The 27,039-nt window shown below is 44.6% G+C and overlaps 1 protein-coding gene across 2 annotated transcripts in view; it reads right to left on the bottom strand.

The window, feature by feature from the left end:
* AMOTL1 (angiomotin like 1) overlaps window positions 1-27,039 on the bottom strand; it is a 75,989-nt gene that overhangs the window by 13,972 nt on the left and 34,978 nt on the right. For both annotated transcript variants that reach the window (XM_066175704.1, XM_066175705.1), the window contains 4 exons: window positions 17,297-17,567; window positions 13,170-13,314; window positions 12,016-12,105; window positions 5,131-5,276 (listed from right to left, as the gene is read on the bottom strand). In XM_066175704.1, coding sequence (XP_066031801.1) covers window positions 5,131-5,276; window positions 12,016-12,105; window positions 13,170-13,314; window positions 17,297-17,567 — 652 coding nt within the window. The remainder of the gene's footprint in view (window positions 1-5,130; window positions 5,277-12,015; window positions 12,106-13,169; window positions 13,315-17,296; window positions 17,568-27,039) is intronic.

The raw sequence follows: 27,039 nt of genomic DNA, 5'->3' as shown, positions 1-27,039 counted from the left end.
TTTTACAGCCAGAGATTGCTCAAGCAGCATACCCCAAAAGGGGTATGAATTCCTCTTCTGTCACCCTAAATCCATCCATCTTACAGGTGAAGTGAAATACAGGCTTGCTCACAGCAAAAGCGTAACTTGGTCTAAACAAACCTCCCTAACCCCTGGCACCAACAACTGGCAGAGTGACTTCCTTAGCCCTGCTGCAATCTAGGCTAATGCTAACAGCACTCTGGCCTTCCCCTGAAAATTAATGAGATTATAATCCCCACTAGTCTCTGGCAGCAGCATGAAGACTGCATTCCTCAGGAGCTCATGACTTGGCAACTCCACAGAGCAGAGGGTTCTTACTGAATGTGCTATTTTGGCAGTAGGAAGGTATTTGTGTCACCTCCAGTCACACCAGCATGGATAGAAAGGGTTAGGAAGCTCCCCCACGGTCTCTCTTTGGCAGCAGACCTCATCTGCTCTCCCATGTCCTGCCAAATGCTGCAGGGTCCATCTGTATCATAGCAGCCACAACTTGGCTTTGGAGCAGACCTCTAGGCCCCAGGGTTCACACTCACACACCTCTGCCCTTGTGGGTGAGGCGATGCTCACACGCCCACCGCCTCAAAAACAATTTTGCAGGAGATATGCAACAAGACAGTTCTCACATTCATAATTTTATAGGGAGGTTCTCAAGCCAATTCTGACTTTTCTATTCTGCATGTAGATTCATAAACAAAAACAAACAAACAAAAAAAAATCACCAATGCATTTAAAACACAAGGTATAAAATATTGTAATTCAAATTAAGTTGGTTGCCAGTGAAGCATGGATCCATAAGAGAGAAGTGACTACAATCAGAGATGTGACATTAAGCTCCAACACCCCACAGACACACAGACTCCAAAAAACCCCAAAACTGGATGGCAACTGGAGAGGTACCAATCCATCCTCCTGCTGCATGGTAGGATCAACTGTACATAAAACCTGGCACACATCTGTATAAGCTGTTTACAAAATCACCCAGGGGTAGGAATTACACAGCCTATTCCTGCAAACTACTTCACAGCTTATTTTCTTTTACTGCCAGAAAACTTTTACCCTAATGCCTAATCTGGCTTTCTCTTATGCAATTTAAGCAAATTACTTCTTGTTCTGTTTCCAAACTGTGATCTACTAGAGCAAGAAGCATTTAATTAAACAATTCACTTCTTCACTAGATCAGCAAACTTGCCTGAACACTGACCTTGTCCTGGAGATTAGGAGAACAAAGATGAAGAAGAGCTAAGGCTAAAAGGGGACATCCAAGCAAATAAATCTGAGTAAAGATGAGTAGGTCTTGGAAAAATATCCATGCTAGAAATGTAACTCCAATTTGAACAATTGAATTCTATAGATATGAGATTTGAATGAAAGACTGTAAGAGATGGAGAATCTGCTATTACTCTAAGTAGATTGTTTCAGTGTTAAATACTCTTAACTCTTTATTTTCAGCCTGATTTGCTCAGCTTCACCTCCAAACACTGCATCTCATTATTTCCTCTTATGTTAAATAGCAATGTTTAATCTCTCTGACAGCAATGTTTAATCTCCCTTCTTCATCTATCTCTGGATGGATATTGTCTACTACTTCAGCAAGGCTTTCGATACTGTCTCTCACAACAACCTCATGGGTAAACTCAGGAACCCTGGATGAGTGGACAGTGAGGAGGACTGAGAATTGACTGAACAGTAGATTCCAGAGGGTGGCACAGGGTCTGATTGGAGGCTTGTTACTAGTGGTGTCCCCCAAAGTTCAATATTGGGCTCAGCATTGTTAAACCTATTAATCAATGACTTGAGTGGAGGGGCAGATGCCTCCTCAGCAAGTTCCCTGCAGACAAAGCTGTGACGAGTTGTCAATACTCCCAGAGGGCTGTGCAGCCCTCCAGAAGGACCTTGACAGGCTGGAGAGGTGGGCAGAGAGGAATCATCTGAAATTCAACAGGGGCAAATGCAGAGCCCTGCACCTGGGGAGAAATAACCCCAAACTCCAGTACAGGGTTGGAAAGCAGCTCTACAGGGAAGGACTGGGGGTTCTTTACTCTGTGAGTGACAGAGCATGGGAACAGATTGACCAGAGAGGTTGTGGAGTCTCCCTCACTGTAGGTAATCAAGAACCATCTGGACATGATCCTGTGCCACATACTCTAGGATGACCCTGCTTGAGTAGGGAGGCTGGACCAGATGACCCACTGTCATCACTTCTAATCTTACCCATTCAGTGATTTATGTTCAGGTGCACTCATCGAAGCTCAGACAACTTTTCACTTTAATTTTTCCCAGCAAAGAACAGCTTCTGGACTCCAAATAAATTGTACAGCCCTCTCCAATTACTGAGTTTGATTCCATGCAACAGTCTGCTAAATGACATGTGGTGATAACACCACCTACACATTTTGAATTAAATCCTTCTACTAGCAGGCACCCAGGATAATGCAGATTTACATAGAACACTATCTTATGATAATTCAACTTAGTAGCTACTGCTTATTTCTCAAGGCTTGATTTAAAACGCTGTTAATTACATGCTGGTGGTGGAAGAAATCTGGGCGGATTTACAAAGCAGTGCATGAGCTAGAGCTCTGTTAACAATAACAGTCATTTTGATTTGACTGAATTTGTGTTTTCCTCAATATATTCCAAATTATAGTAAAAATCCCTGGTTTAAAATGAAGGTTTAACACTGCAACTTATCTTCTGCATGTGTCTAATTAAGATCCAGAAACAGTGGAGACTGTTGAAAAGGGTGCTCTGATTCAGCCATGAAATGGGACAAAAGGGAAAGTGAGTGCTGGAGCTTGGGCACACGCTGGCAGCCTCAGATGAACTGCACTTCACCCAAGCTGCCTGACACTGCCTTGAACAATTAAAACACAGCAGCTGGGCTAAAATTCATTTGAACTGCCCCTAGAATGAAAAAAGAAGTTAAAAGGTACCAGATCAATATGGGTTTGTCAGGATGAGGACTCTGATATACTACGGCAAATACCACAGCATCACTTGCACCTGTGTCACCTCTGGGATCTACCATGCCCAAGGCAGGAGATTACCATGTCTGTAACACCTACAGTGCTCCAGGCAGGAATTTACCACCTCCAGAACATCTGCCATGGCCTGGGCAGGTTAGGAGCTTCCTAGAGGGGAACATCTAACCTCTTCTCAGCTCTACCAGTCCACAATCCAGGATCCAGCAGAGGCACATTTCTGTTGGATGACTAGACTAAAACCTGACTACTGCCAAGCTGTTAGAGCTCTAAGGCTGCAAACATATTTACTACAACACAGCAGGCACAAGATAGGTTCTTGAACCACCTGCCTGGAAATCACTGTATACGCTTCTGCCTTCAGTAGTCTCTACTCAGCAAGCCGAAGTTACCTGCCAATACCACACTGACAGTCTGCGGACCAGACACAAGATAACACTATTTCTTCCCATCCCCTGCATGATGCCATGACTGTAGAAGCAGGCATTGCCACCTAAAACATTCCTTTATTCAGCCCTTTGTAATGAAATGCAAATATAAAACCTCAGGCTGCCTTTCAGCCAAAGAGTGTCAAGTGGATTATGTACAGACTAAAGATATACTGGCTCCTGCAGCTACCCCAAAGGGACTGCCCCAAATACACCCTGATGGTGAGCAGGCTTTACTCTAACTAACAAAGGAGCAGTTAAACTTAATGTGATCCTCTTCTTGCTGCTGAGTGCACCCATCTGAGGAAATGGAGTTTTTAAAATGTTTCTAAACAGGGAGTCAGAATGGACCAAGGGTCAGGTACAAACCAGCAATGCCTTCAGCACTCACATATAATACTTTAAATCTTCCAGACTCTAAGTAACCATTGGTTAGCCTAACAGGGAGTCTGTCATTGTCATTTTATTGTCAATAAAAACGATTCAAAAACCACAGAGGTCAATTTTCCCTTCATCCTTCCAAGATAACGAATGGCACTTAATTGCAGGTATTTGGGAAAGGCTTTTTCTGGGCCCCACAAGACCCTTTGCATCCCCTGCTCCCCTGGCTAGCCCTGCAGGTGGAAAATGAGGCTCTGAAGGGGAACAGGGCTGCCCAAGATCTGTGCCAGAGCCTGAACCTCTACCAAATGTTAGGGCACAGGTTCATCAATGGCCTTTCCATCACCAATGACCTGGCCACTTAGGTAGTAAAGATCATGTTCCTTTTAATTTCCATAAAACATTCTCCCTCTCTTGGTCCCTGGGAAAGAGATTTTAGGGGTCTAAAAGGTCAAAAAGGCCTGTTTTGACAGTTTTTTTCCAATCTGCTGGAATGCATAAACTTTCAAATAGTTACTAGATCCACACCTCCTGATTTGAAGGTCCTTAAAGAATACAATAAATTGAGAGATTCTTCACCAGTAACAGAGAACTGATAATGTCACTCTTAGTCATAGTTAGAAGTAAGCATTATTTCCACTTTGAATTTGTCTACTTTCAGCTTCCAACTACTAGGTATTGTTCTGTCTGTCAGTTTAAAGAGCCCTGTGCCTAGGATTTCTCTTCCTATCTGAATTCCTATTTTCACTATCAGGCTTATATGGTTACTGCTTAAAGACCTCTTGGGAGTTTTACCCTTCTTGGATCTCTCAGTATGATAGGTGCTCTTCGTGCAGCTCAAAATCCTGGTCAGTCAGTCTGCTTCCAGCCAGATTGGCCAGATATTTTAAGATGCAAAGCCACATCTTAAAAGACGCACACAGCAGCACAGGGCTGTGTGCATCTCAAAAGGTTCCTGGTATTCTTTGGTGAGAAATGGGATGCACTAACACCTCAAGTCTCTATCACAGTCCCAGGCCAGTGAGTAGTCAGTTTTTTATTCAATTTTTCTGTTAAATCCTACCATTATCTCAGCCACCAGCTGAGTTGAATTTGATTTTGTTCCTGGTTACACTTTGAAGACTTTGCTCTAGACACACCTATGGTCTCCTCTGCTTGCTTGTTTGCTCAATACTGTGTAACCCTCCACTTTCTCTATGAAAGGGCAAGTGCAAGGGAAACAGGAAGACCTAGCACTCTGTGGGTAGAAGAGAATCAGGGATGGAGAAAGGTCTAACCATGTCTATCCTCAGAGCACAGAAATACTGTCCATGCCTCACCTCCTCTTCCAGCTTGATAACCTTGGCTTGTGCATTGTTTAGGGCCTGGTCAAGGATTTCAATGTGCCTCCGCTGGTCCTCATTGGCTGAACGCACAGCTGCCAGCTCCATCTCCAACTTTTCCTTCTCCTTCAAGTGCTCTTTGTCTGAAAGAAAGACAAGAACAAGAGCCACTATCAGACAGCTCACAGGCCCCAGGCCACACACCAGAGGTAAGCTATCACCTCCCTAGAAAAACAAAAATTATGAAAAGTGGCAGCGAGTAGGGCCTTTACAATAGAGTGCTGAGACACAGTGGGCAAGGAGCTTCTACTGCTAGGGCTCAGCTCCTCAGTGCCCAGCCTTACACCAGCAGCAGAGATGAGTGGCAGCTTGGGCTGCATCTGCATTAGCAGAGCTTGCGGCCCCCAGCACTGCCTCACAGCCTTCTATTCTGCTGAACTGCTAGCACATCCCCCCGCAAAATTTTGGCTTGCACCAACTACTCCTTTTTTCCACAACACCCTACCTCAAGAGCTGCTTATAGCTGCCAGCTTCAATGCCTTCTGTAATGGACAAGAAACCTCAGCCCCATGGATGTGGGCTGTGCTGTGCCTCGTGCTTTTTATTTGCAAGGATGGAGATCATGACATACAGAAAATTTGAAGAAGCCAAACAGTAAATACAAATCTGTGCTAGACAGCCTGAAAATGGAAAGACGAGGAAGCAGTAATGAAAAATAAGATAGGAGGCTTCTGTACACGCTTTCTCGGACCATGCAGAGAAAAGGGAGGCTGTGGGAGCCATTTCAGGCCTATGGGGGCCCTGGGTGGCTTTCCAGACCTGCAGGACTTAAGGATCCAGTGACCAGTGCTCCCCTTCTGTTAAGCATCACAAGCGAGACTAAAGCACATAGACAACCTCTGTGCTGAAAAATCATCCCTTTTTGGGTAAGATTTAAAACAACATTAAAAAAATAAACAACTGGCTAAGTTCAGTCAGCTCTGCTCACATCTTTGTCTTCAGCAACAAATTGCAGGCCCACCACTGACTTTGCTGGCAAGCTGCCTGGGGAAATGCTTGGCTCCATCTGCTTCTGCCCTGACAGTGCTGAGAAGCCATTCCTGGGCACACAAGTGTCACAGGACAATCACTGGATCCCTGATGTCAGAACACAAGTAGTTAATAACTGGGGTGAGCAGAGGATCAAGGTTTCATTCAGTGACATCTTAAATTTCAAAATCTGGCCTTCAGTCTGAATGACAACAAAAATAGATACTTGGAAAACCTCCAGGAAGGAAAATTTCCTCCAAAAATTTATTTGGCATCAATTAAATGTTGTTTTGATTTTTGATTTTTAAAACATAGCATTACATAATTTATTACTTTTTAACTGAAGTGAAAAGTTGTTTCAAAAACACAGAAACATGGGAAATCTGCCCCAAACACTCAGCCCATGCCACCCAAATGTGACCACTCAAGCTGAAAGCCCAACCATCCACCTTCCCCCAAGCAGGGTCAGAAATCTTCACATGGCCAAAGCCATTCCATTTCAGACTTGAACTACCCCCAGCAGATGGTGAGGTGGGATGAGAACAGGTTTAATTCATGCACAATCAGCAGGTGCCTGCAGCGAGGTGAGATGTACACAAGCTGAGCCACGCGGAACAAGGCAAAAGTGGATGAGGTGACCCCAAACCCACCCAGCTGTGTTCTCATTTATCCTAAAAGGAGGAACTCAGCACCTCATAAAAAATCCTGGCAGCAACACCATCATGCTGGTCACTGCAAAGCCCACAAGCAAGACCCAGTGAGCGCTGTGGACACCACACCACTGACTGCCACCATGAGCCATCTTGGTATGATGGTGGCCGTCTTCTACCCTTGTTGGCAAGGGATTTTATATTAGCCATGCAGATCTCTTCCTCCAATACAAAAATATTTACTTCAATCAGATTAGGCAGAATGAACATTAATATCTGATTAATTAATGATATTAATTAATATCATTAATATTGTAGAAAAGTGTAAATTGGGAAAATTATCAGGGAGCTAATGTCATTAGAGGGTGAGGAAGCTGGAAGATGAATGCTATGTGCATTCATATATATGAGGCACATTCACATGTGCCCTCCACTCCACCACCTCATGCTGGGATTACACACGTTCTGCTCTGGATTTGAAACCTGTGTTTCACGTTACACATGTGGATAACACACAGCAAAACAGGACTTGAGATCTTCATTTTCAACTTCCATTCATGGAACTTGAAGCCCTCAGCCTACCCTGTTGCACTGTGCTTTCTATCCCACCAAAAGAAGACAAATTATATACAAATTCACAAAATAATCACCACTAGAAAGGTGGCAAGAAAAATTTCCTGAACACCTTTCAATATTTCTCTATGTCAGTTTCATCCTGTAAAATCCCGGAGGTACATTTTATAAGTACTTTACTTGCAATAATTTTTAGTGAAGGAGGACTTAGTCGAACAGACCTTTAATCTTCTTCAAGTGCAAACAAAGTACCTGAAAGTCTAAAAACGGTTTCACTACATTACCCTTGCATACACCTTTTTAACTAAAGGACTCGAATTAGTAACTATTTTTATGTTCTGGTGGGTCCCTGCCACACCCCATTACAGAACAGTTCCCAAAAGGCTTCACTGTTACAGCTCACAGTTGTTGTCTCACAGTTTTCTACAGACTGCCTCTGACTGTTGCACCTGCACACACCGTGGATATTACACCTATACTCTGGCTGGGTAGAAGAAAGTGGATAAAGCAAGGAGGCTGCTTCAGTACTTCTCAAACAGGCTTTCTGACTTGTCAGGCTGGGCAAGTGAATCTTAAGTAGACAAGTCTTGAACCTGCTTTGAATTGGAAATTTTAGACAAAAAGATACAGGCATGAGATGATACAGATTTAGTGTAACTTAGATGTGATTCCTACCTTAGCACACATTCCGTCTGAGAATCAACTGATTTGACCAATTTAATGACTATCTCAGTACATCCCAAGCTCATTTTTGCCTTGCTCTGATGTTACAGAGTGGCAACATGGACATATTTTACAGACAGTCCTTGCTACTACAAAATGACCACTGCTGGCAGAAGAAAATATATCAAATTACGGCAGCCAGAGACTGATTTGGCTGCAGGAGATTTCCTGCAAACAAGAGTAGCTCCCATACCACATCCCTTACAGCACTTCCAATAATTTCTCTTATGCAAGTTTTCATTTCCCAATGGTGGCTCTTCACTCACAGCTGTTAATTCCACAGATGCTTTCCAGGGACCATGCCTTTCCTCAGTGAAACCTGAGGGACTTCTTTAGCCTCTCGTCAGTCTTGCAGCTCCTGACACGCCAAGTGTGTGGAGGAGCTCTGCCATCTGCCCTCCCTAGTCACATGGCAGCTGCTGCCAGCCACCCTCCAACCAGTTGATGTAGCAGGATGGGGCACAAGAGTGACCTCCTCTGCCCACCTAGATCAAGCTGTGCCCCAGCCAACTCCAGTGGCCCAACCTTCCTGAACAGCCATGGCTGTGAGACAGGGCTCAAGAGCAGGATGGGCCCTCATGCTCTGACAGTCTCCCCAGTCTGACTGTCAGAAGGAATCTGAAATTAGGACAGGACCTTGTTGCCTGCTCCAAAGACCTTCAGCAGCTGGTATCCACCCAAAAACAATAAGCAAAATAAATGAATCAGTATCTACACCAAGCAGCCAAACAGGAAAAGGTTTTCCACAGCTTTACTGAATTCTCTGCACATTAAATAGGGCCAGGTTGCCAGGTCCAGACATTGAGGTTTCCCTCCAGAGGAGCAACAGAGCTACTGTCCATCTGTCCATCTGCCCAGGCCTCACTCAGTTCTCGGCAGCTGTGGTTTGATGCTGACAAAGCTGGGCCAAGGGAGGTCTGGAGCAGCAATGCAGATTATTTCCTGATTATTTCCGGTCTGGAAATGGGAACATTTCTTTGCCTGGGATATCTGGGACAGAGATATATGCACAAGTTCATGGCACATGAACTGAACACTCCCACAAAGTGTAAGGCTGTATCAACAAACTACTAAAACTGCCCACACATCCCCACTAACAGATGCAGAGCCATGTGGATGGGCACAAACCTCAATCTATCTCAGACACCTGAAAAAACAGTGCTCTCACAGTTCAGAAACCCCAAAAACACACAAAATTCTCACACTCCACCAAAACATATTTTTCCCAATATATGATTTTGCAAGCTTTCTCTCAGCCCTATGCCCTTGAAACCATCCTCAATCTTCCTGCCTCTTTCTTTCCACAGCCTCTCCTAGCCTCCTCCTAAGTGTCTCTTCTCTTGCCTGTATGGACCCATATGCCTTCATCAGTGACTGCTTCACGGCTTTCCTTCAAAAACCCTTTTTTCCCTGACAAAACATCACACAATTATCTTGAAACTAATACGATGTGAGTATTTTCCAGCCCCTGATAGAACAGTAGCATTTCTCCTAGGCACAAATGCCTAGCACTCAATACTTAGAGGCATGTGGCCTGGCTTTGTCTATTATTATTGCAAAGAATAAGTTTTTTTTGTCACTTGCAGTCTTCATCTCAGAGCACATGACTGCTCTGCATCGTTGCACTGCTAATGGAAAGCTCTGCGAGGAACTGAGAAATGATACTTGAACATCCTGCCTTGCCAGATTTTTCAGGGAGTTTTTCCCATTACTGGAGTTTTACCACAGAAAAATTGGTATGCAGTATTACCAACCTCAAGAATCTTAGCCTTCTTTCTTTAGCTCATCACCAGAGTGGCTTAAAAATGACAAGTTTTAGGAAACTGCTGATGTTGGAGTCTTCTTATACAACCTGGGTCATGTTTCCCAGCTGTCTTCCACAAACATAGGGACTAGAAATCTGCTTTTGCTTTCCTAGTATGAAAATTAAGATCTGCATTTGCTAATCTGCATTTACTTAATAACCTGCCACCCTTAGGAGAAAATCAGAACATCACTTTCACAACAAAGTTTTTTCTCTTCTTCTAAAAATGACAATTTAAATCTCAGTGTATATAAAGTGGCTAAAACTCAGTTTCCTTCTTTGCAGTTTTCTGCCTGTGCATCCTGTTAAAAGACATGGGGAAGGTACAAACTGTGCTTGCAAAAACCCCAGGTCAGAAGTGAGGTACAACCAAACCCCAGTCACAGTCTGCCCCTGTGGGAGACTCAGAAACACACAAACATCAGTGTATAAATGCAGTCAGTAGCAGAGGATTTCCAAGCAGAACCTTTTATGGACTCTGAGAGGAGTGTTTTAGGCAGACACCCTGAAATCGAGGTCAGTACGGTGCATGTCCCAACAGCCCAAAGAACATGACTGAAGAGGACCTGCTTTACATGTGCCCATTTTTCTATTCTTGGAAGCACTCTGCATTGCATTAGTAACATTGAGCTCTCTGGCCTAGCCAGGAGACACTTCAAGCATCCAGACCTTCTTATGTGATAGAATTTGAAAAGCTATATTTGTTTGCAAGCTGTGAATTGATTGCAGCAATATGCTGAGTGCACAGCGCAACGTTTCACTGCTAGATATTTATCAGTAGAAGTACACAGCATGTTTGTGTACTGGAAAAGAACTCAAATTGAGTCCATCCTGGGGATTTAACTCCTCCTTGTAGCTAATAGCATATAGCAACACTGCCAGGCTGTCTCTACATGAAGAGAGCAGATCCCAGCCTCCAATTTCCACTGAGCAGCTTATCCCATTTGAACTCTTCCTGAGGATGACAAGATTTACACATCAATGCCATTTCCTTAAGACGTCATCCCATTGTATTTACAGCAGTGTCTACACATCTTTATGTCATTTGCTAATATGGCAAAGTGTCATGGAAACACGTCATGGAAAAGATCACTGGATTCTTTTCTGGTTTGTGCACACACGTACCAAACAATCAGCCATGCTGGCATCACTGCTGCTGGTGGGAGCCAGGAGAAGGCTCTCCAGCATTTGGAGCAGCTGCTGGACATTTAGTGGTGAGGCATACTGAGTAGTAGCAAACTCTTCAGTGCTAATGGAGGTGGATGGTTCTCCACTGCAGTTGCAGCTCATTTTCCAAGGAAGCTCTTGGTGCAATAAAACAGAAGGATGAGCTGTACACAGCAATGAGTTTCACTGGGATTTAAGCTCACAAGATACTGCACAGCTTCCAGGTGGCCAAGCCATTCTGGAAGCGTGCTGAAGGTGCTTAGGATACAAAAGAAGCCACACACTGCCACACAACATCCAGCTGCTCAGGTTGGATGGTCACACACACATCAGTGCATGGCAAGGAAATCAGCAGCACTATAGCCAGTCATTATGGGAGCCTACCACTGGGAATGGATGCTTCCACAGCAACAGAAGCCGTAAAATCTTTGTCACTTCAGTCCTTTGTAAAAAGCATGGTTGAGCTCTGTTCTTACTGCTATTAGTCAAAACATGGCACTGACAAACTAGTCAGCAGAGCTCGTTCTGAGCTTTTCCCAGCAAAGAGACACATCTGGCATCTCTAAAAAGCATGCATCTCTAGAGATTATCTCTACAAGCAACACTTCACAATTTCAGATAAATATTTATCAAAAACAAGATAGAGTTATGGTACCATTAACTCCCACTGCTTGGTTCTGGTGCTCAGAGAGAAAAAACCCTACCCTAAACAATCCGGCCTGCAGTTTAAACACGAGTACGTGATTAATCAGCTGAATAACACCAAGCCACAAGCAGGATAACAATTAAAAGCAAAGTATTCACCTCCACTCCACCATGTATATAAGTGTCCAAGTACACATATGCAAATATATACATATATATATATATATATATATATATATATATATATATATGTGTACCTGCATCTTTCAAACAGATAAGCACAGTACTCACTCTGAGTGGCACAAAGGCCCTCTGTTGCCTTATCCTCGTGCCCATCGAAGTCTCTGCTGGCCAGCTGCCTATTGGCTGTCTCCAGCCGTTCTGCAAAAAACAGGAAATACTTCAAGTATAAATAAATGTATATAAAATTGTAGGCCAACCAAGAAAATAAGATGCATGCCAGCAGAGCAGTATAAATAGACTCTCTGAAGGAGGATATTAAAATGGAGGCTGACACATACATAAAAGATGAAGCCTTTGACCTCTTCCATGAAGCTGTGTTACTCAGATTCACAGAAACTGGGAGGAAAGCCTCTGCCATTCACAGCTGACATGCCCAGGCAATCATCTCTCACACTACTCAAAATGCACAAGGCATCTGCAATCTGAATTACCCAGCTTTGCAAGGGGATGGCTGCTTTCCTGCAGTGAAGAGCTGCCCCTGGGTGCAGCAAGACATCCGGGAGAAAGGCAGCCCCCAGCCCAGCGACACCAATCCTTGGGGATGCCCTGGGAAAGAAGGGATTTTCTGCAGCCAAGGACCACTTTCCCTGGGAAGATCCTGCCTTCATAAACTCCCCCCCTTCAGAAAGACCATGTGACCCACCACTGCAAAATTTTAAGTCAGTTTGCAGAAGGCACCTCACTGCATGAGCAGTGAGTACCAAAGTAACCCCTTCTCAGGAACTTAGATGGGCAATAGTTACCCAACATATCCCCCATTTACTTTCTCAGAAGGATACATCCTCAATTTAAAGTTTTTTAAAAGAGATACCCTTTGATACTCGCTAGTGGTCTGCGAAGGCACTGACTTTGGGGATTTATGCGTAGTGCAGCGTTGTTCTACACTACAATTTGCTCTTCAGCCCTTCAGGAGTGCACAGGATACTGTGACTGGTGGCCTTGCTGTCAAATCCATATTTTCAAGCGCTGAACACAAAGACACCAACTGGAGCCAACTATGCCAGAAAGTTTTTTTGCCACCAAGGGGGTGACAGCAGTTTTGTCTAATGCCAATGCGCAGGACCTTATTTCTCATGATGTGTTTCTGACTATTGTATGACGCCACTCCTCTAAAGCCTGCTGCTCTGGAGCTTGTAAGTGAAACACCATATCAACCTCCCACCATGGGAGGGGGAAAAAAGCCACAAGCAACTGTAACATACCACGGAGATCCCTGTTGAAGTCATGAAGTCTCCTAATTTCCCCTTCAAGTTTGTTTCTCATTGCTTTGTCCAGAGATTCCCTCTTAGTGGTGGTCTTGACCAAACCCTCGTAAGCTTCTGAAATCCTCTGAATCTCTATTTCAAACTGAAAGGAGAGAGAGTTCCTGTTAAAGCCCTGCAGGAATGTGTCCCATCCCAGTGTTTGCCCAGCACATTCCAATAAGACACAAGGGGTCAGGGCAATGCTCATGTCCAGTGTCACACCAGTCACCAACTCTGCAATGACCAATCTCCCTGGCAGAGGATGGCATGAAGCTCCAGCAATGCTGGTGGCTCCCGCAGGTGGGAATCCCTGTAAACACCCTGTGGGGCAGCTCACCATGTCACAACGCCCCAGGACACCCCATTGGCAGCTCCCAAAAAACCTTGAGGTGGGCTAGACTTGATGGAACTGCTTGGTTGCCTTTAGTCCATTACCATGGTGACTGCTTTAATGCCATCCAAGAGGAGAAAAAACAGGAAATGGTGTACTTGTGTGAGCTGTATACTCTCCTAGAAAGGGTGTAGGAGACAACATTTGTTATTCAACAGGTCCCTGATCCAAAACTTATCTCTGATCTCCGAATGCCACCACAAGTATTTTAGACTCAGCTGTGGCTTCATGTCACTTTTAAACTATTGTGATCCATTCCATCGTTGACTGAAGACTGCTTTATACAAGAGAGACTCTCTGTAACAGACAGAACCAATTGTTCTGGGTTTTCAATCTTAACTTCATCTCCCTGAAATCTGGCAAACTGCAGGCAGGGTATGCAGAGGAACCCCTTAGTGGTGAACTCGCATCTTAAGACCTGAGTCCAATAGACTGATAGAAGAATAGTCTCGGGTAGAGTTTTGCTGTTCAGCTCAATCCATCCAACTCTTTGAATAAGATAATGTCATGTTAAGTGATATAGCTTTGGTAAAATCATTGCTGCAGAGATGGTGAACACTGATGTGGGTATCTGTTCCTGCATGCCTGGCCCGTTTGTTTGTGGAGACAGGCTGGAGAAACCAAAAGATATATACAGCCTCCCACATACCTTTCTAAATCTGGCACTTTTTTGGCCTCTTGAGTCATGGATGGGACAGATTCATGATTTTTGAAGCCAGGGTGTGAGCTCACCTCCACCTGCTGAAGAGTTCAATCCCTCTCAGTAAGCTTCAGGCATGATTTTCCAGCTGTAGTACCTGGAGAATGAAAGCTCCAGGGATGCTGGAGCTGTCACCTCACTGTGTGTGTAGGAACCTGTGGCCAGGCACCAGCAGCATGGACCTACACTTCCCATAATACTGGAGTCACTCTGTCAAGATACAGCCCATGGGCAGGCAGCACCTTCAAACCATGCACCAAGGAAAGCCTGGCAGAGCCATGATGGGGAAACCAGATTACCTTCCCCAGTTTCTGCTTCCAGCTTGTACACAAGCACAAAAGCTGAAACAAGGGGGGAGATTCAGACTAGAAAGTGTTTCTTTACTAAGTGGGTGGTCAAACCCTGGAGCAAGTTTCCTAGAGAGGTGGTCGATGCCCAAGCCTGTCAGTGCTTTAGAGGCATTTGAACAATGCCCTTAGCAAGGTGCTTTAATTTGGTTCACTCAAGAATTGTTCAGGGAGCTGGTAAGCCACTATTTGCAGGAGAAGATGCTTTCTCCAGAGAGCTCCTACCATAGCAAAGCAGATTTGCTAGCACAAAAGTGGGTTTCCACAGGCTAACAATCTGGGCAAATGCTGCTGGTTACTACAAGGGCTCTGCTTGGCCCTCTATATGCTGGTATTTCCCAAAACACATCACCACACAGCCTGCAGCCCTGGAGGCAAAAACTTGCTGTAGCAAGTGCTCCATCAGCACTGAACAAAATTAAAGGAGAACAGAAGAACAGCCATAAATTGTGTTGGCGTTTCTCAACAGCCCTGGGATTTCCTTCTCCTTCTTCCATGCAGGAGAAAAAAAACAATTCAGCTTTTTCTCTGCCTGGTAGCTCCTGGAGCCAGCCCACTCAAACAACCCACACATGTAGCATAGAGAAGAGCCAGCCCAGCCTGGCAATTCAATTTAGCAAGGTAACACCACCCAGAAAAGGGAAAATCACGCAAAAAGCTCAAAATTAAATGCACACAATTCCTTTTCCAACTCTTTTTAGGCAAGAAAAAGAGGCAACTCATCAAACAGCACAGGGATTCATCACCACCTTGTAATCTCTATAAAAAAGTCTGTTCACACACAACTGAGAATGTGACAACCCTCAGAACTGGTCTGTTTGTACAACTGCCCAGGAAGACCTGTAAGTCAGGCTGACTTTCTCTAACTTCTCCTATTCTGTAACAAATAAAAGTGATGGGAAGGCGGTCCTACCTAGAATAAAATTGTTACCCACAAACAAGAAGTACTCCTTCCTGACCTTTCCACTTGCAACAAGCGGGAAGAGTTTTCACATCCAAAGTATGTAGTTGTACTCAATCACATTTTCAGAGGCAATGTTTGTGGGAACCAAGGAAGACCTGCTCTGACCTTGTGTTCAAACACAGCAAAAGCAGCATGGGAGGGATACCATGTGTTAAGAGATTTGGTTTCCTGAAGAAAGAATGCACTTGAGTATGTGTTTCACTTTAATATTCCGCTTACATTCCCCCAAAGTCAATGGGACTCAAGTCCACACTTCATCGACTGAAGTGAGACTTCAGCCCATGCTTGAATACCTTTCTGTTGGTGTCTGATGCAATAGACTTGCAGGGCATCCAAGATAAAGAGAGAGCCATTTCCCAGAGTGAAAAAAACCAGAATATTTATAGGGCATTACACTTAAATACCTTTTACCGAACAACGCAGCTTTTGTAAAATTAATAGCTGGAATATTTCTTTTTGCCCACAAAGGCCACAGGGAAGTCAGTATTAAAGTTTTTGCAGATTTCTTCACGGATAGTTAATGTTGCAGCGTATTTTTTTTTTAACTAAGTTTAGGAAATTCTGTGAATAAACTCAACTCCTCTTGTTGCACAGAAGGAGACAGAAGAGAAAGCAGCTACAAAACATCTGGTCTTTTTTCTGATCTGTTTCAAAAGATTGTCACATATTTCACCCAAAGCTGAGGCTGGGGCATGGTCTCTCAGAGTTGCCTCTTCCTCTGTGAAGGCTGTCTCCAAGAACATCCTGATCCACACAGCATAGAAAGAAATTGAGCTCCTTTATAGATTCCTAAATTCAGGAGAAAAGACCTGCAGTCCAAGCTCATTTGTGACTAAGTGGTGGGAAGACATAAATGAAATAGTAGTGCAGGGTCCTAAATAAGTTATTTGGTCCAAGCCCTTGGGACCCAAAGCCAGCAGATGTGGGGAGCATCTCTGCTTTGCCTTCAGCAAGCCACCGTTTTAAGCAACTTCTACTCTGTTTGATACAACTCTTCATCCCACCCCAGGCAGTGCACAAGGCATCACCATTCTCCACCAAAAAACCTGCATACTTACAGGTATGGATGCAAGATGCAGGATCTCTTAGAAAAATGGGTTATGAGCAAAATCTTTACCAAATGGTTCTTTCAGATAAGGGGGCAATGCTTTTAGAACCAACATGGTCAAATGGACATCTAACATCAGTTCTCAGAAACTCAAAGAGTAGTAACTGAAAGCCTCTAAGACAACCCAGGTAATCTATTTCCAAACAATGGACAACTCCATTGGTGGCTGTTACACTTCCAAAGAGTGTGGAGCACCACACAAACTAATTGTGGTGGACAAGACTGCTTGGGACCAATGTGGATGTGCTCTTCATATCATTCTCATCTGCATCTCTAACCCCTGTGCAGATGGTGCACCAGGAACATATTGCCCATGGGAGGCTTCCAGGGAAAGCTCCAGTCAGGCCAGCATGGAAGGACAGAAGGGGAAAATATCCAGTTGAGAGATATCTGATGGGCTGCCCTGTTTCATCCTAAAGGCAGCAGAGCCCACAAGGCACAGGATTATCCTTCTGTGAGACCACCATAGAGAAGCAGCAGCTGGAAATGGCCAGTGGTGCATCCCCATTGCAGTGACAGAACTATGAAGAACAGCTGCCCAAAGGCACAGACTCCATCCCAATCTCCACACCTACCTTCTGCAGCTTGTCTGCCTTCTCGTAGTACCCCTCCAGCTCCTGGCGCAGCACGTGGTTCTCCTCGGAGAGCATCTCTACCATCTGCTGTGCCCGCTCCACGATGGCAAAAGCGTCGGGTGTCAGCTGCTGGCCCGGCAGCGTCGGGGTCTGGGCAGGTGCAGGGGCCGGCAGCGGGGGCAAGGAGCCCGGGAGCAGAGGGCCAGCGGTGGCCTGCGAGGACATGGGGCTGTGCTGCTGCACCGGCGGGAAGGGCGGCTGGCATTGTCGGCTGTGGGAAAGCACACATGGGGGAAGCGTTAGAGCCGCACGCCCTCGAAACGCTTACGGGAGCTCCCACCTAATGACTGCACGGTTTATTAATAGTGTTATAACCGGACAGTCACGACTACTAAATACCAACAGTCGCAGCAGAGACTGGGTAAATTGTCTCCTCGCCTGCTGTTGACAGTGACGTACACATCTGGTATGAACGGACAAAGGAAGCACTGACTCAAAACTAGCATTTTTGCCTAGGTGTGCAGCTAATGCTTCAGCAGCAGCCAGCCTCTCCCTGCCTCCCCTTCCCACAAACGCCATAGCTGAGAAGCATAAGCTGGCAGGCTTGAGGAAAACACAAGGGATGCATTACTCACCCTTGGAACACAGCTCCCTGCCCAGAGCAAGACCAGTGGATCAGCTGAGCTAGGAGGCGAGAGGAAGTGGTGCAAGCAAAGCAGCATCCCTGAGTGGCTTTGGCAAGTGGAAGAGGGAAGTGCTGCTGCGGAACTGCTGGAGGCACAGCCACGTTCAATCACAGTGAACCATGAAAGCCATCTTCCAGTGGGAGACCTCATTGTGTCACTCCCCCATTAAGGGCATCTATCACTCACCAGACTCATATCAGGGAAGAATAAGAAGTGAGCTGGTAGTGGATCTGCTTGTGAGCTAGGCTTGCTGTCAGCAGGCAGCTCTTTAATACACCTGAATCATAATTTGCAATGGCTGAAGATAACCCAGGAGGATGTCTCAGCAGTGAGGGTAAGCCTGCAGCTGACAGCCAGGTGGGATCAGAGTCCCTGACCCAACCCATCTCCATCCCTCCATCCACTGCATAGGCAGCCCTTGAAGCCTCGGCCAGGGGAAGCAGCCCCAGGCAAAATCTCACTGTGCACAGGCTGAGCCATTCCTCAGCCCTGATGCCAAAGTTCTGATATTTCTACACTGATCTTGTAAAGAGACTCAACCCAGGCCATGTGGTACCTCAGTGTCTGGGCCCAGTTAGGCAGGAAAATAAGCTGGCTGCTGGACCCCACCTGAAAGTCTGCAATCAAGTACTTTCCGGGATTTGTATTTTAATGGAACTACAAGCTATTAGGCTTGCTGTTGATATCATTATCTTTATTTCTGTACCCTACACAAGGCACAAGACATAATAAACAGACACATTTACCCCACTGGGCCTCAAAGATCCATGAATGCATTTTCTTAGACAGACAATTTAGTGCTATATGAATACATAGTAATTATGGTTACTGTCATCTTCAGTACCTACACAGCTTCTCAAAACAGGGTTTTCAAAAACCTTCAGTGTTGGCCTAATTCTACTGACAATAACCCACCACTTCCTTCAACTGCAGCAGAACAAAGCTGAAAAGTGAAGGCAATTTTAAAATCCTGCCCCAGAAAATGAACAGCACTGCTCAAACAAACTTGTCCCCACCAAGCTGCACGACAGCAAAGAAAGCCAGCAACTCAGCCTTAATCTTCTGTCCAAACTAGAGTGAAAGCAAATCAGGCTCTGCAGGCCCCCAGACACTGCACACACACAGTCCCACACTCTCATCCCAGCATTTCCCAATGCATCCACTCTGGCACAGAAAGGTACTGAAACGGAGGAAACATTGAACACAAGTGCACTGCTAACCTGGTCAGCAGTACAGACCAGTGTTCCTGGGAAGAAGATCCCAGTAGAGCTTCATGCAGCCAGCACTGAGGAAAGCTGTGCAGAGCTCAATCTGGCCTTGAGATGGCTTTTACCTGCCTAGCACAGACATGATCTAAGGCAGTGTCTCTCCCGTAAATTAAACATTCACAGGGGCAACTCAAGAGCTCAGAACAGGGACCATTCCCTCTGGGCAGCTCCCAGGACCAGAAGAGCTGCTCTCAGTCCCAGGGATATTAGTTCTCTGGCATAGGTGCAAGCTAACAACTAAGGAGCTAAATGTCTACTGAAAGAGGATAAAACTTCCCAAAAGACAGGAAGCCAGGGAGGTGCTATATGACACTTCACAACCAATCACACAGGAATTCATAGAATCACAGAATGGCTTGGCTTGGAAGTCATGTTTAAAAACCATCTAGTCCAACCACCCTGCCATAGGCTTGGACACCTTTCACTAGATGAGGCTTCTCAGGGCTCCAACCAACCTGGCCTTGAACATTTCCCATGACGAAGCATCCAGAACTTCTCTGGATAGGCAACCTGTTGCAATGCCTCACCACCCTCAGCATAATTTTTTTTTCCTTATATCTAATCTAAATCTACCCTCTTCCAGTTCAAAGCCATTTCCTTTTGTCCCATCTCTACAGGCCTTGGTAGAACATCCTGCTCCAGCTTTCTTATAAGCCCCCTTTAAGTATAAGAAGCCTGCAGTAAGATCTCCCTGGAGCCTTCTCTTCTCCAGGCTGAACAACTCCAACTCAATTTGTCTTCACAGAAGAGGTGCTTCAGCCCTCTGATCACGGGCATAGTCCTCATCCATCCCCACAGTCCCCCTTTCCTTCTGGTCCTCCAGCGTGCAAGGGACCTTATACCCATTGTGGGACTTGAATATTCTTTTGCTCAAAAATCTGAGCAATAAATAACATCATGAGTGAGGGATGTCACTCACAATGCAAAAGATGCTCCACAAGTGAATGTGAACTCAGACAAGCACATGACACCTCCTCAGTGCTGCTGACAGCCAGTCTGTGCTGTGCTTTACCACAGCAATTAATTCAGTTAAGTGTAAGTTTGTTTGCCTTTACCAAAAAAAAAAAAAAGGCACCGCTGGTTTTATGCAAGTAAAAGCCCAACTGTCTGGATACAGTTACATCCCTACAAAGACACTTAGTAGAAAGCAGAAAATTTGGAAGATTTGCTGCAGGTACAGATTTTCTCCCTTCTTTATGGGAATAGCGTAGAGCAATAGAATTAAATTGAACTCTGAATCTAAACCAGTGGAGATGCAGCAGTTTTTATTTTTCTTTATGAAGCACAGCAATCTTTGTCCACAGATACACCCTTGAGACCCTTGCATGGACTTTGGACACTGTACTTTTGGGAAATCTTAGCCTTTCACCCATTTAGTCTTTTTCTTGTCACTTTCATCTGTCTAGCTTTACACTACAGAGGAAAGAAAGACCACAGAGATCTCTATTTTCTTAAACTGCAAATGACTTTTACAACTGCTAAAGATTTACACCCTGTAGCAGCTGCCAGCCACCAGAGTCTCAGCAGCCAGGGCCACAGGAAAGATTCTCCAGTGTTTTCCAGCGTGGAAACTGAACAGGTACAACTGACTTTATACCTCTTGAAACACAGCTATTCAACAAAATTAACATTTCTAACTTTCTTTTTACTTGTTTAATCTGACCCAATTTAGTTCTGACTTAGCCAACTGCAAAATCTCTGAGTACATACGCAATAAAATAAACACAGCAACTCACATTAACAAATCAGCATTTGCAAAAATAGGAATTTTATAACATCAGCTTAGTTCCTATCCGAATTCTCATGTAAAGCTCCAAAGAAACGCAGCAATCAGGATTATCCTGAGGTCCTTTGGGCTTAGTAAAGAATGACATTTTCACAATGCTTCTACTGTATTTTAATGTTGATCTTACTCTGCATTAGAGCAGGTTAAAATCTTTCAGCCAAACACATTCTAGTAGAAAATCATCCTTAAAAGCATGTGGCAGTGGAATATTGTGAGTTTTGGCCATCTCTCTAACATTTCAGCTACATTTCTATTAAAAACATATTTTTTGTTGGCATTATTGTAGAAGTAGGGCCCTCATAAGCTTCTGCAATGTATTGTAAAGAAGGAAAAAGAGAAAAAAAAATTAAAGAAAACAGCTTTTTGAATAAAGAGCACCAGCAGGCAGTGAGGCTTTCAAGGGCTACTGTGCTGGGGTCATCAAGCATTCTCTTTCTATTCACAGATACAGCTTGTGATACATATATAACAGCTTACTACCTATAGCTTGCAATAGAATGTCTTCAGCAAAATACTTGACAACGGACCTCACTTTCATAAGAAATCCCTCAAGATGCTGGCGCTGCCCAAGCCCCCAAATTTAGGCATGGTCTTAATACCCCTCTTATACTGGACCACCTGGGAGCAAGAATTACCAAGACAGAGGAATTTGAGGAGAATTTTAACTTTATGTAGGAGTAAGAAACCTGGAAGGGAAAACTAATGATAAAGTCCCCTTGCTGTTGATGACCAGGAAATCATAAATACAGAAGAGCTGTTGTTGGATAAAGCAGCACAGTATTAGTAATAAAATTAAAATGTCTGTAAATGTTCTGGAAAGGAAATTCCACCTTAGCCTCGCTACAGGTACAGTGAAGCTCTCTTTCTGTCTAGGGACAGAAAGGGGCCAGTGGAGGAAGGACTTTGTTTCCAACACACCATGGCATCTACATTCATAATTAAAATGCCCTCCTCTAACCTATTTAGCTCATCTTTCTCTGAATGCTCTGCCTTCCTTTGCCTTTAGGGCAGACTGGCCTATTTTATCTTCCAAAGACTCTCCCAAGAAACTTTATTTCACAACTTCATGCGTCTTCTGTGGACGCTCCGGCTGAGTCAGCGATGAGAATAAGGCATTTCTGGGGTGCAGTTCTTTGAAGTTGCCTCAGGCTTTTACCTTACAATGAGAGTAAAAAAGTGTGTGAAATGTGCTTATTCCTGCCCATTGACTGGGAGCCTTCAGTCTGGATACTAACCTCAGACCAGGTGTCTACCTGATATCATTATGATTTCTGCACTCACAAAGCAGACTTCAAACGCTATTCTGTCTCACTGTGAATAACGTGGAAGAAACAGTATTATGGCCATGCAGGAAAAAAACCAGGATCCTGGCAAAGTCAGCAAGCCCAGTCGGATGGTAACGGTGCAAGGAAACACAGTTATATATCCGTCACTAAATGATGATACAGAAAGAAATGGGAGAACATTTGCCAAAGCCCAAGGCCCTCGTGGTATTCTCTGCCTTATGGAATCAGCAACAGTTGCAGCACCTTGTAAACACAAGTGTTTGCTTCAAAAAACATTCTGCAGACTTGGACTCACATCTCTCGAATTCACTGTTTTGTCGGTGACATTTGTTAGTTCTGGAAAGACTTGGCCCAGCTTCTTTGGCATGATTACGTAAAGATTTTGCAGGGTAAAATTATAATCTAAAAAGACATATGCTGTATCAAACATATCCTCAGTAGTTAAGAGAGGGACAGGATATTGTATTTCCTTACAGAGATCCATGCTCAGAACAGATGCTCAGCATAAGGAAAAGGTGCCTTCCTCAACCTCTGCACTTCTAGAGGAACCAGCTGAGATAATAATAGAGAAAGGTAAGGAGAAACGACAGGGCATCACCCAAGCTGTGGAAACAGTTTCATTTCTCTTTCATTTATTTTAATGTAAGGCGTATTAGACCAGAAGGAGAGAATACAAAGCAAAGCTCATCTGCAGGGCTTTCAGCATTCACGTCAGATGGAAGTGCAGCCTCCAACCCACGCTCATGCTTGGGTTATCCTCGGAGAGAAAAGCCAGGACAAGTCAGTTTGGGTCTAACAGCCTTCAGTATGTCCACACAGCTAGCAAACCTGCCTGCCTGGGCTGTCTCAGGGAAGAAAACCAGCTCCCTGTGTCCTGTCAGCAGCTACAGACAAGGCTGAATTGGTAAATATCAACAGGTTGTCTGAAAACAGTAATAATATGTGTGGGGGGAATAAATACACAAATAACTGGAGAAGCAGCAGACTATTTTGGCAGTTAATTATAGATTTCTACATTCTGGCAGGGTGGAATTTTATGAGGCACATAAAAAATGGGATGTATTTAAAATCAGCCCAGATTTATTCTTTTCATTGATTCTGCATGCTGACTTTCAAAACGCATGGATTAAATCAGAATGAAAAGGTGCCTCCATGATTGTCTTCTGCACGTACCACAGATTAATTCCCCTCAGTAAGAAGCAGAGTTTCCAGTTCAAGGCTTAATTTGCATTATACACGCTTTTTATTAATAGTGCAGAGAAAGAAATCATTCTGAATAGAAGACACCAGGATCTGACAAGAGCCACTGGGATCAATGAAGAGGATTCATATGCACCAAGCGATCTGGATCACTGTTTAAGCAGGACATGGAGAAACAATATCGACTTGAGCTGGTCCAAGTTCATCCATCCAGGAATAAATACAGCAAGCTAAAGTAAAAGGGTGGAAAATACTATCCTGGGCTGTGGCAACCGCCACATGCCTGGCCGGAGAACAAGCTGCATGGAGAGATCCCAGGATGTCAACTGCAAGTGTTAATGAGCTATGTAAACAAGGAACACTGAGTCAAATCAGAGGTGTTAGCCTGATTAGCCTCTGGTCCAGCGGGTACTGAACCAGTGTTCAGGTTGGCTTTCCACAGTGAAAAAAAGGGATTTTGACAATAATGACATAAATACAGGGCTCTGGGCTCCATCTGTTAAATGTATTAAAGGACTGATAACAGAGGTCTCCTCACTGTATCTGACCAAGACTTTGCAAAAACCCTGGTAACTAGAAAATACAGGCTGAAACTAAAATGGAGATCTATGCCAGAGATGGCAATTAGCTAGTGGAACAAGGCTGTAAAGGCCGTGATGGATTCTCCAGATGGAGATTGTTATACTCACCAGGACTGAATGTTTCACAAACTGGAATTAATTCATGGCATTGTGCAAATAAACTAAATTAGATTAGTTCTAAGCCCTTTTACCTAACAAGCTGTGACTTTCTGAACCTCCACCTAAGGAAAGTTAGCAAAGACACCGTTCAGGAATAGCTGCACATCTAGGAAAGGAAACGTTTTCTAAAGATTATTATACTTGGCCAACTTAAAGCATTTGGAAGTTGTGAGTCAGGGCCCCAAACATCGAGCAACTGGCTTAAAAACACTGGTTTTTAAAAGGAAAAAATACTGTTTCATTTTTATTTGCCTTCTTGTTGTTTTGTCCTTTAAGCTTCAAGGCTCAAGCTCTGCTCTGCAATTGTGATGTCCGTGAAACAGAAGTCACTAAATCTAATTTATATAAATGCTGAGACTACCCCTATATCATATAACTCTAGGAGTTCTTCAGTACAACACCAATTATCTTGAAATTTACAATAAATTACAATATTTCACACTGATGATTATAAAGGCAATGTTTCCTTCAAAACCAGTTGTGCAAAAGAAAAAGTCAAACCAAAAAAAGAAGTTAAGCAGCAGCTACAGTTACTCCATTATCCTTCCACAACTCCCTCCCAGCACTGATCCCTTTCCAGCCACATTTCCCTTGTCAAAGAAGGACTGTGGGGAACTGGGGGCTCAGTGACCCTTTGGGTCTTTTCCATCCCTGGTATCTGTGAGTGCTTTCTCTGGATTGATGCACTCTGTGTTTCTCCTCTTTTCTGGAACACAGAAGCCTTTTGCATGGTCCCTGTCCAGAGGATGCCAGGATGGATGGGCTGGGGAATTAATACGAACAAGACAGAGGGAGGGAGATGCTGGGGTATATGAGACCCCCGTCTGACAGTGAGCCAAGTTCTGTTCCCATCAGCTTCTTTTCCAGACACTCCTGATGAGATGAAAGCTGAAATTCCTCACCTCACTTACTCCTCTAACAGAAGAACCACCCTCTCCAAACCCTATCCCTACTGTTAACCTTATGAAATCAGGTAGTCCCCTATCTCAACCTCTTCTGGCAAGGTCCTCCATCCCAGCCAGATGCCTGGCAGTGAGCCTCCCCAGAGCCTAGTTAAGGGGAGAAGCAAGCGCAGAGTCAAGTGAGCAAGTGCTTGGGAGCAACCCAGGAGTGAAACACAGCCCCCCCACACACCCTACTCCTCCAGCAGGGCTCAGACAGTGACTGCTGCCCAGAAAAACCCTCTAGTAAAGACAGGGCTGACACCCATGAACAGGTAACCTGCCTTTATCCTTTCCAAAGATTGAAACATTTGGCACAGAGACCACTTCATGAAACTGCATTTTAACCATCCCAGATGTGGGCAAGCCCATCCTGTCATGCAGCCCAAGATGCATGCAGGGATGCACTGGAGCACAGCTGCTGAAGATAGAGAGAAATGACAAGTGATGAATAAGTACACAGGGACTACAGTCACCCCCTAAATGCTTTTGTCAACCAAATCTTCCTGGGTGGCAGGACCATACAGAGATCCTACAGACCATGGGACCAGTTATAAACTGCAATAAGCACAGAATAAACTAAGTGAGTTAATTTTTTGGGGTTTAGTGACAGCAGTTCATAGTAATTGAGAAGAAGCCCAGGTAATGAATATTTCAGTGTGCCAAAGGAAAGGCTGACCCCCCTGTGTTAAAGAATATAGACAAACCTGAGATGAGGATGAAGACCATCACTTTGCTGAGACCCAGAGACTCACTGTCTGACATCTGAACACAGCCAAATGTTCCTCCATTCACTAAAAAGAAACCTCCCCTAAATCCTGACACCATGTGAAGGGAGCCAAGAAAGACCTGAAAATAATGACCTGTACATCAAGATCCAGAACTGCCTGAAATAAAACTCAAGAGACACCATATACCTTAGAGCAAACCCAGCCTGGTGAAACAACCCTCAGCCATGCCAGCCCCCTAACCTATATCTGTACAAGCCTACTGGCATAGCCAGCAGGGATATATGCAGACTGAGAAGTATTAAAGCCCTTGCTGAGTTGCAAGAAAGATACCACTGAAGATTTTTTGAGTAAGTGTGCAAAACTTGGCAGCTCTGCTCTGTCACACTGCCAGTCCTCTGCTGCACCACCTATCCCTCCCCATGGTGCCCCTGTAACCTGACAGGAGGGAGATTTCTCCAGTATCATACAAAGAAAATAGCACACAGGGGTAGCAGACATCCCTCCTGCAGTGTGATCTGGGGGTAAACGATGCTGCCTTGCCAGGAACCAGCAGTGACCACCATCACAAGTTAGTGGATTTCTCCCCACAGCTGCTGGGGTGATCCAGCCTTTGCTGAGGACTGGCATGGAAATCTGCACAGAATCAAGGAGCTCTCTCAGCATTAACCTTGCTGATAAGGCAACTGGGAAAAGCTCTAGTAGTGGCCCCAAAGTGTTTTCCACTTGACCCCACCAACGTTCCCAGTTAGCTGAAGCAGTGCATACAGCACCCAGCTCCATTCACTTGCACAGACTCAGAAAGCGATTAAACCAACATTTTCCAAGCATTTCCAAGAGTGATAAAAATACCCAAACCTGCTCCTTTCCTGTGGGGATGAATCTGCCTGGTGCTGGAGATCTTTGTTAGCACCACAAACAACTGCAGGAAAGCGTGGCCCCAGTTGCCCTCACATCCATATAGGTCTTTCTTTGCATAAACAGGCATTTTTGTTGAGGTCTTAAAAATACCATCTTGCTCTGAAAAAAATTGCATAAACTCTGCATATTGGCTATGCACATAGCTGCAGAAAGACTCAGCGCAGGCCTGCCGCTTGTCACAGCCACC

Source organism: Chamaea fasciata, unplaced genomic scaffold (assembly GCF_029207755.1).
Source record: "Chamaea fasciata isolate MVZ Bird 193981 ecotype frontalis unplaced genomic scaffold, bChaFas1.0.hap1 SCAF_2, whole genome shotgun sequence".
Taxonomy (NCBI): domain Eukaryota; kingdom Metazoa; phylum Chordata; class Aves; order Passeriformes; family Sylviidae; genus Chamaea; species Chamaea fasciata.
The sequence above is the reverse complement of the archived record's forward strand: the minus strand, read 5'-3'. Positions and strand labels throughout refer to the sequence as shown.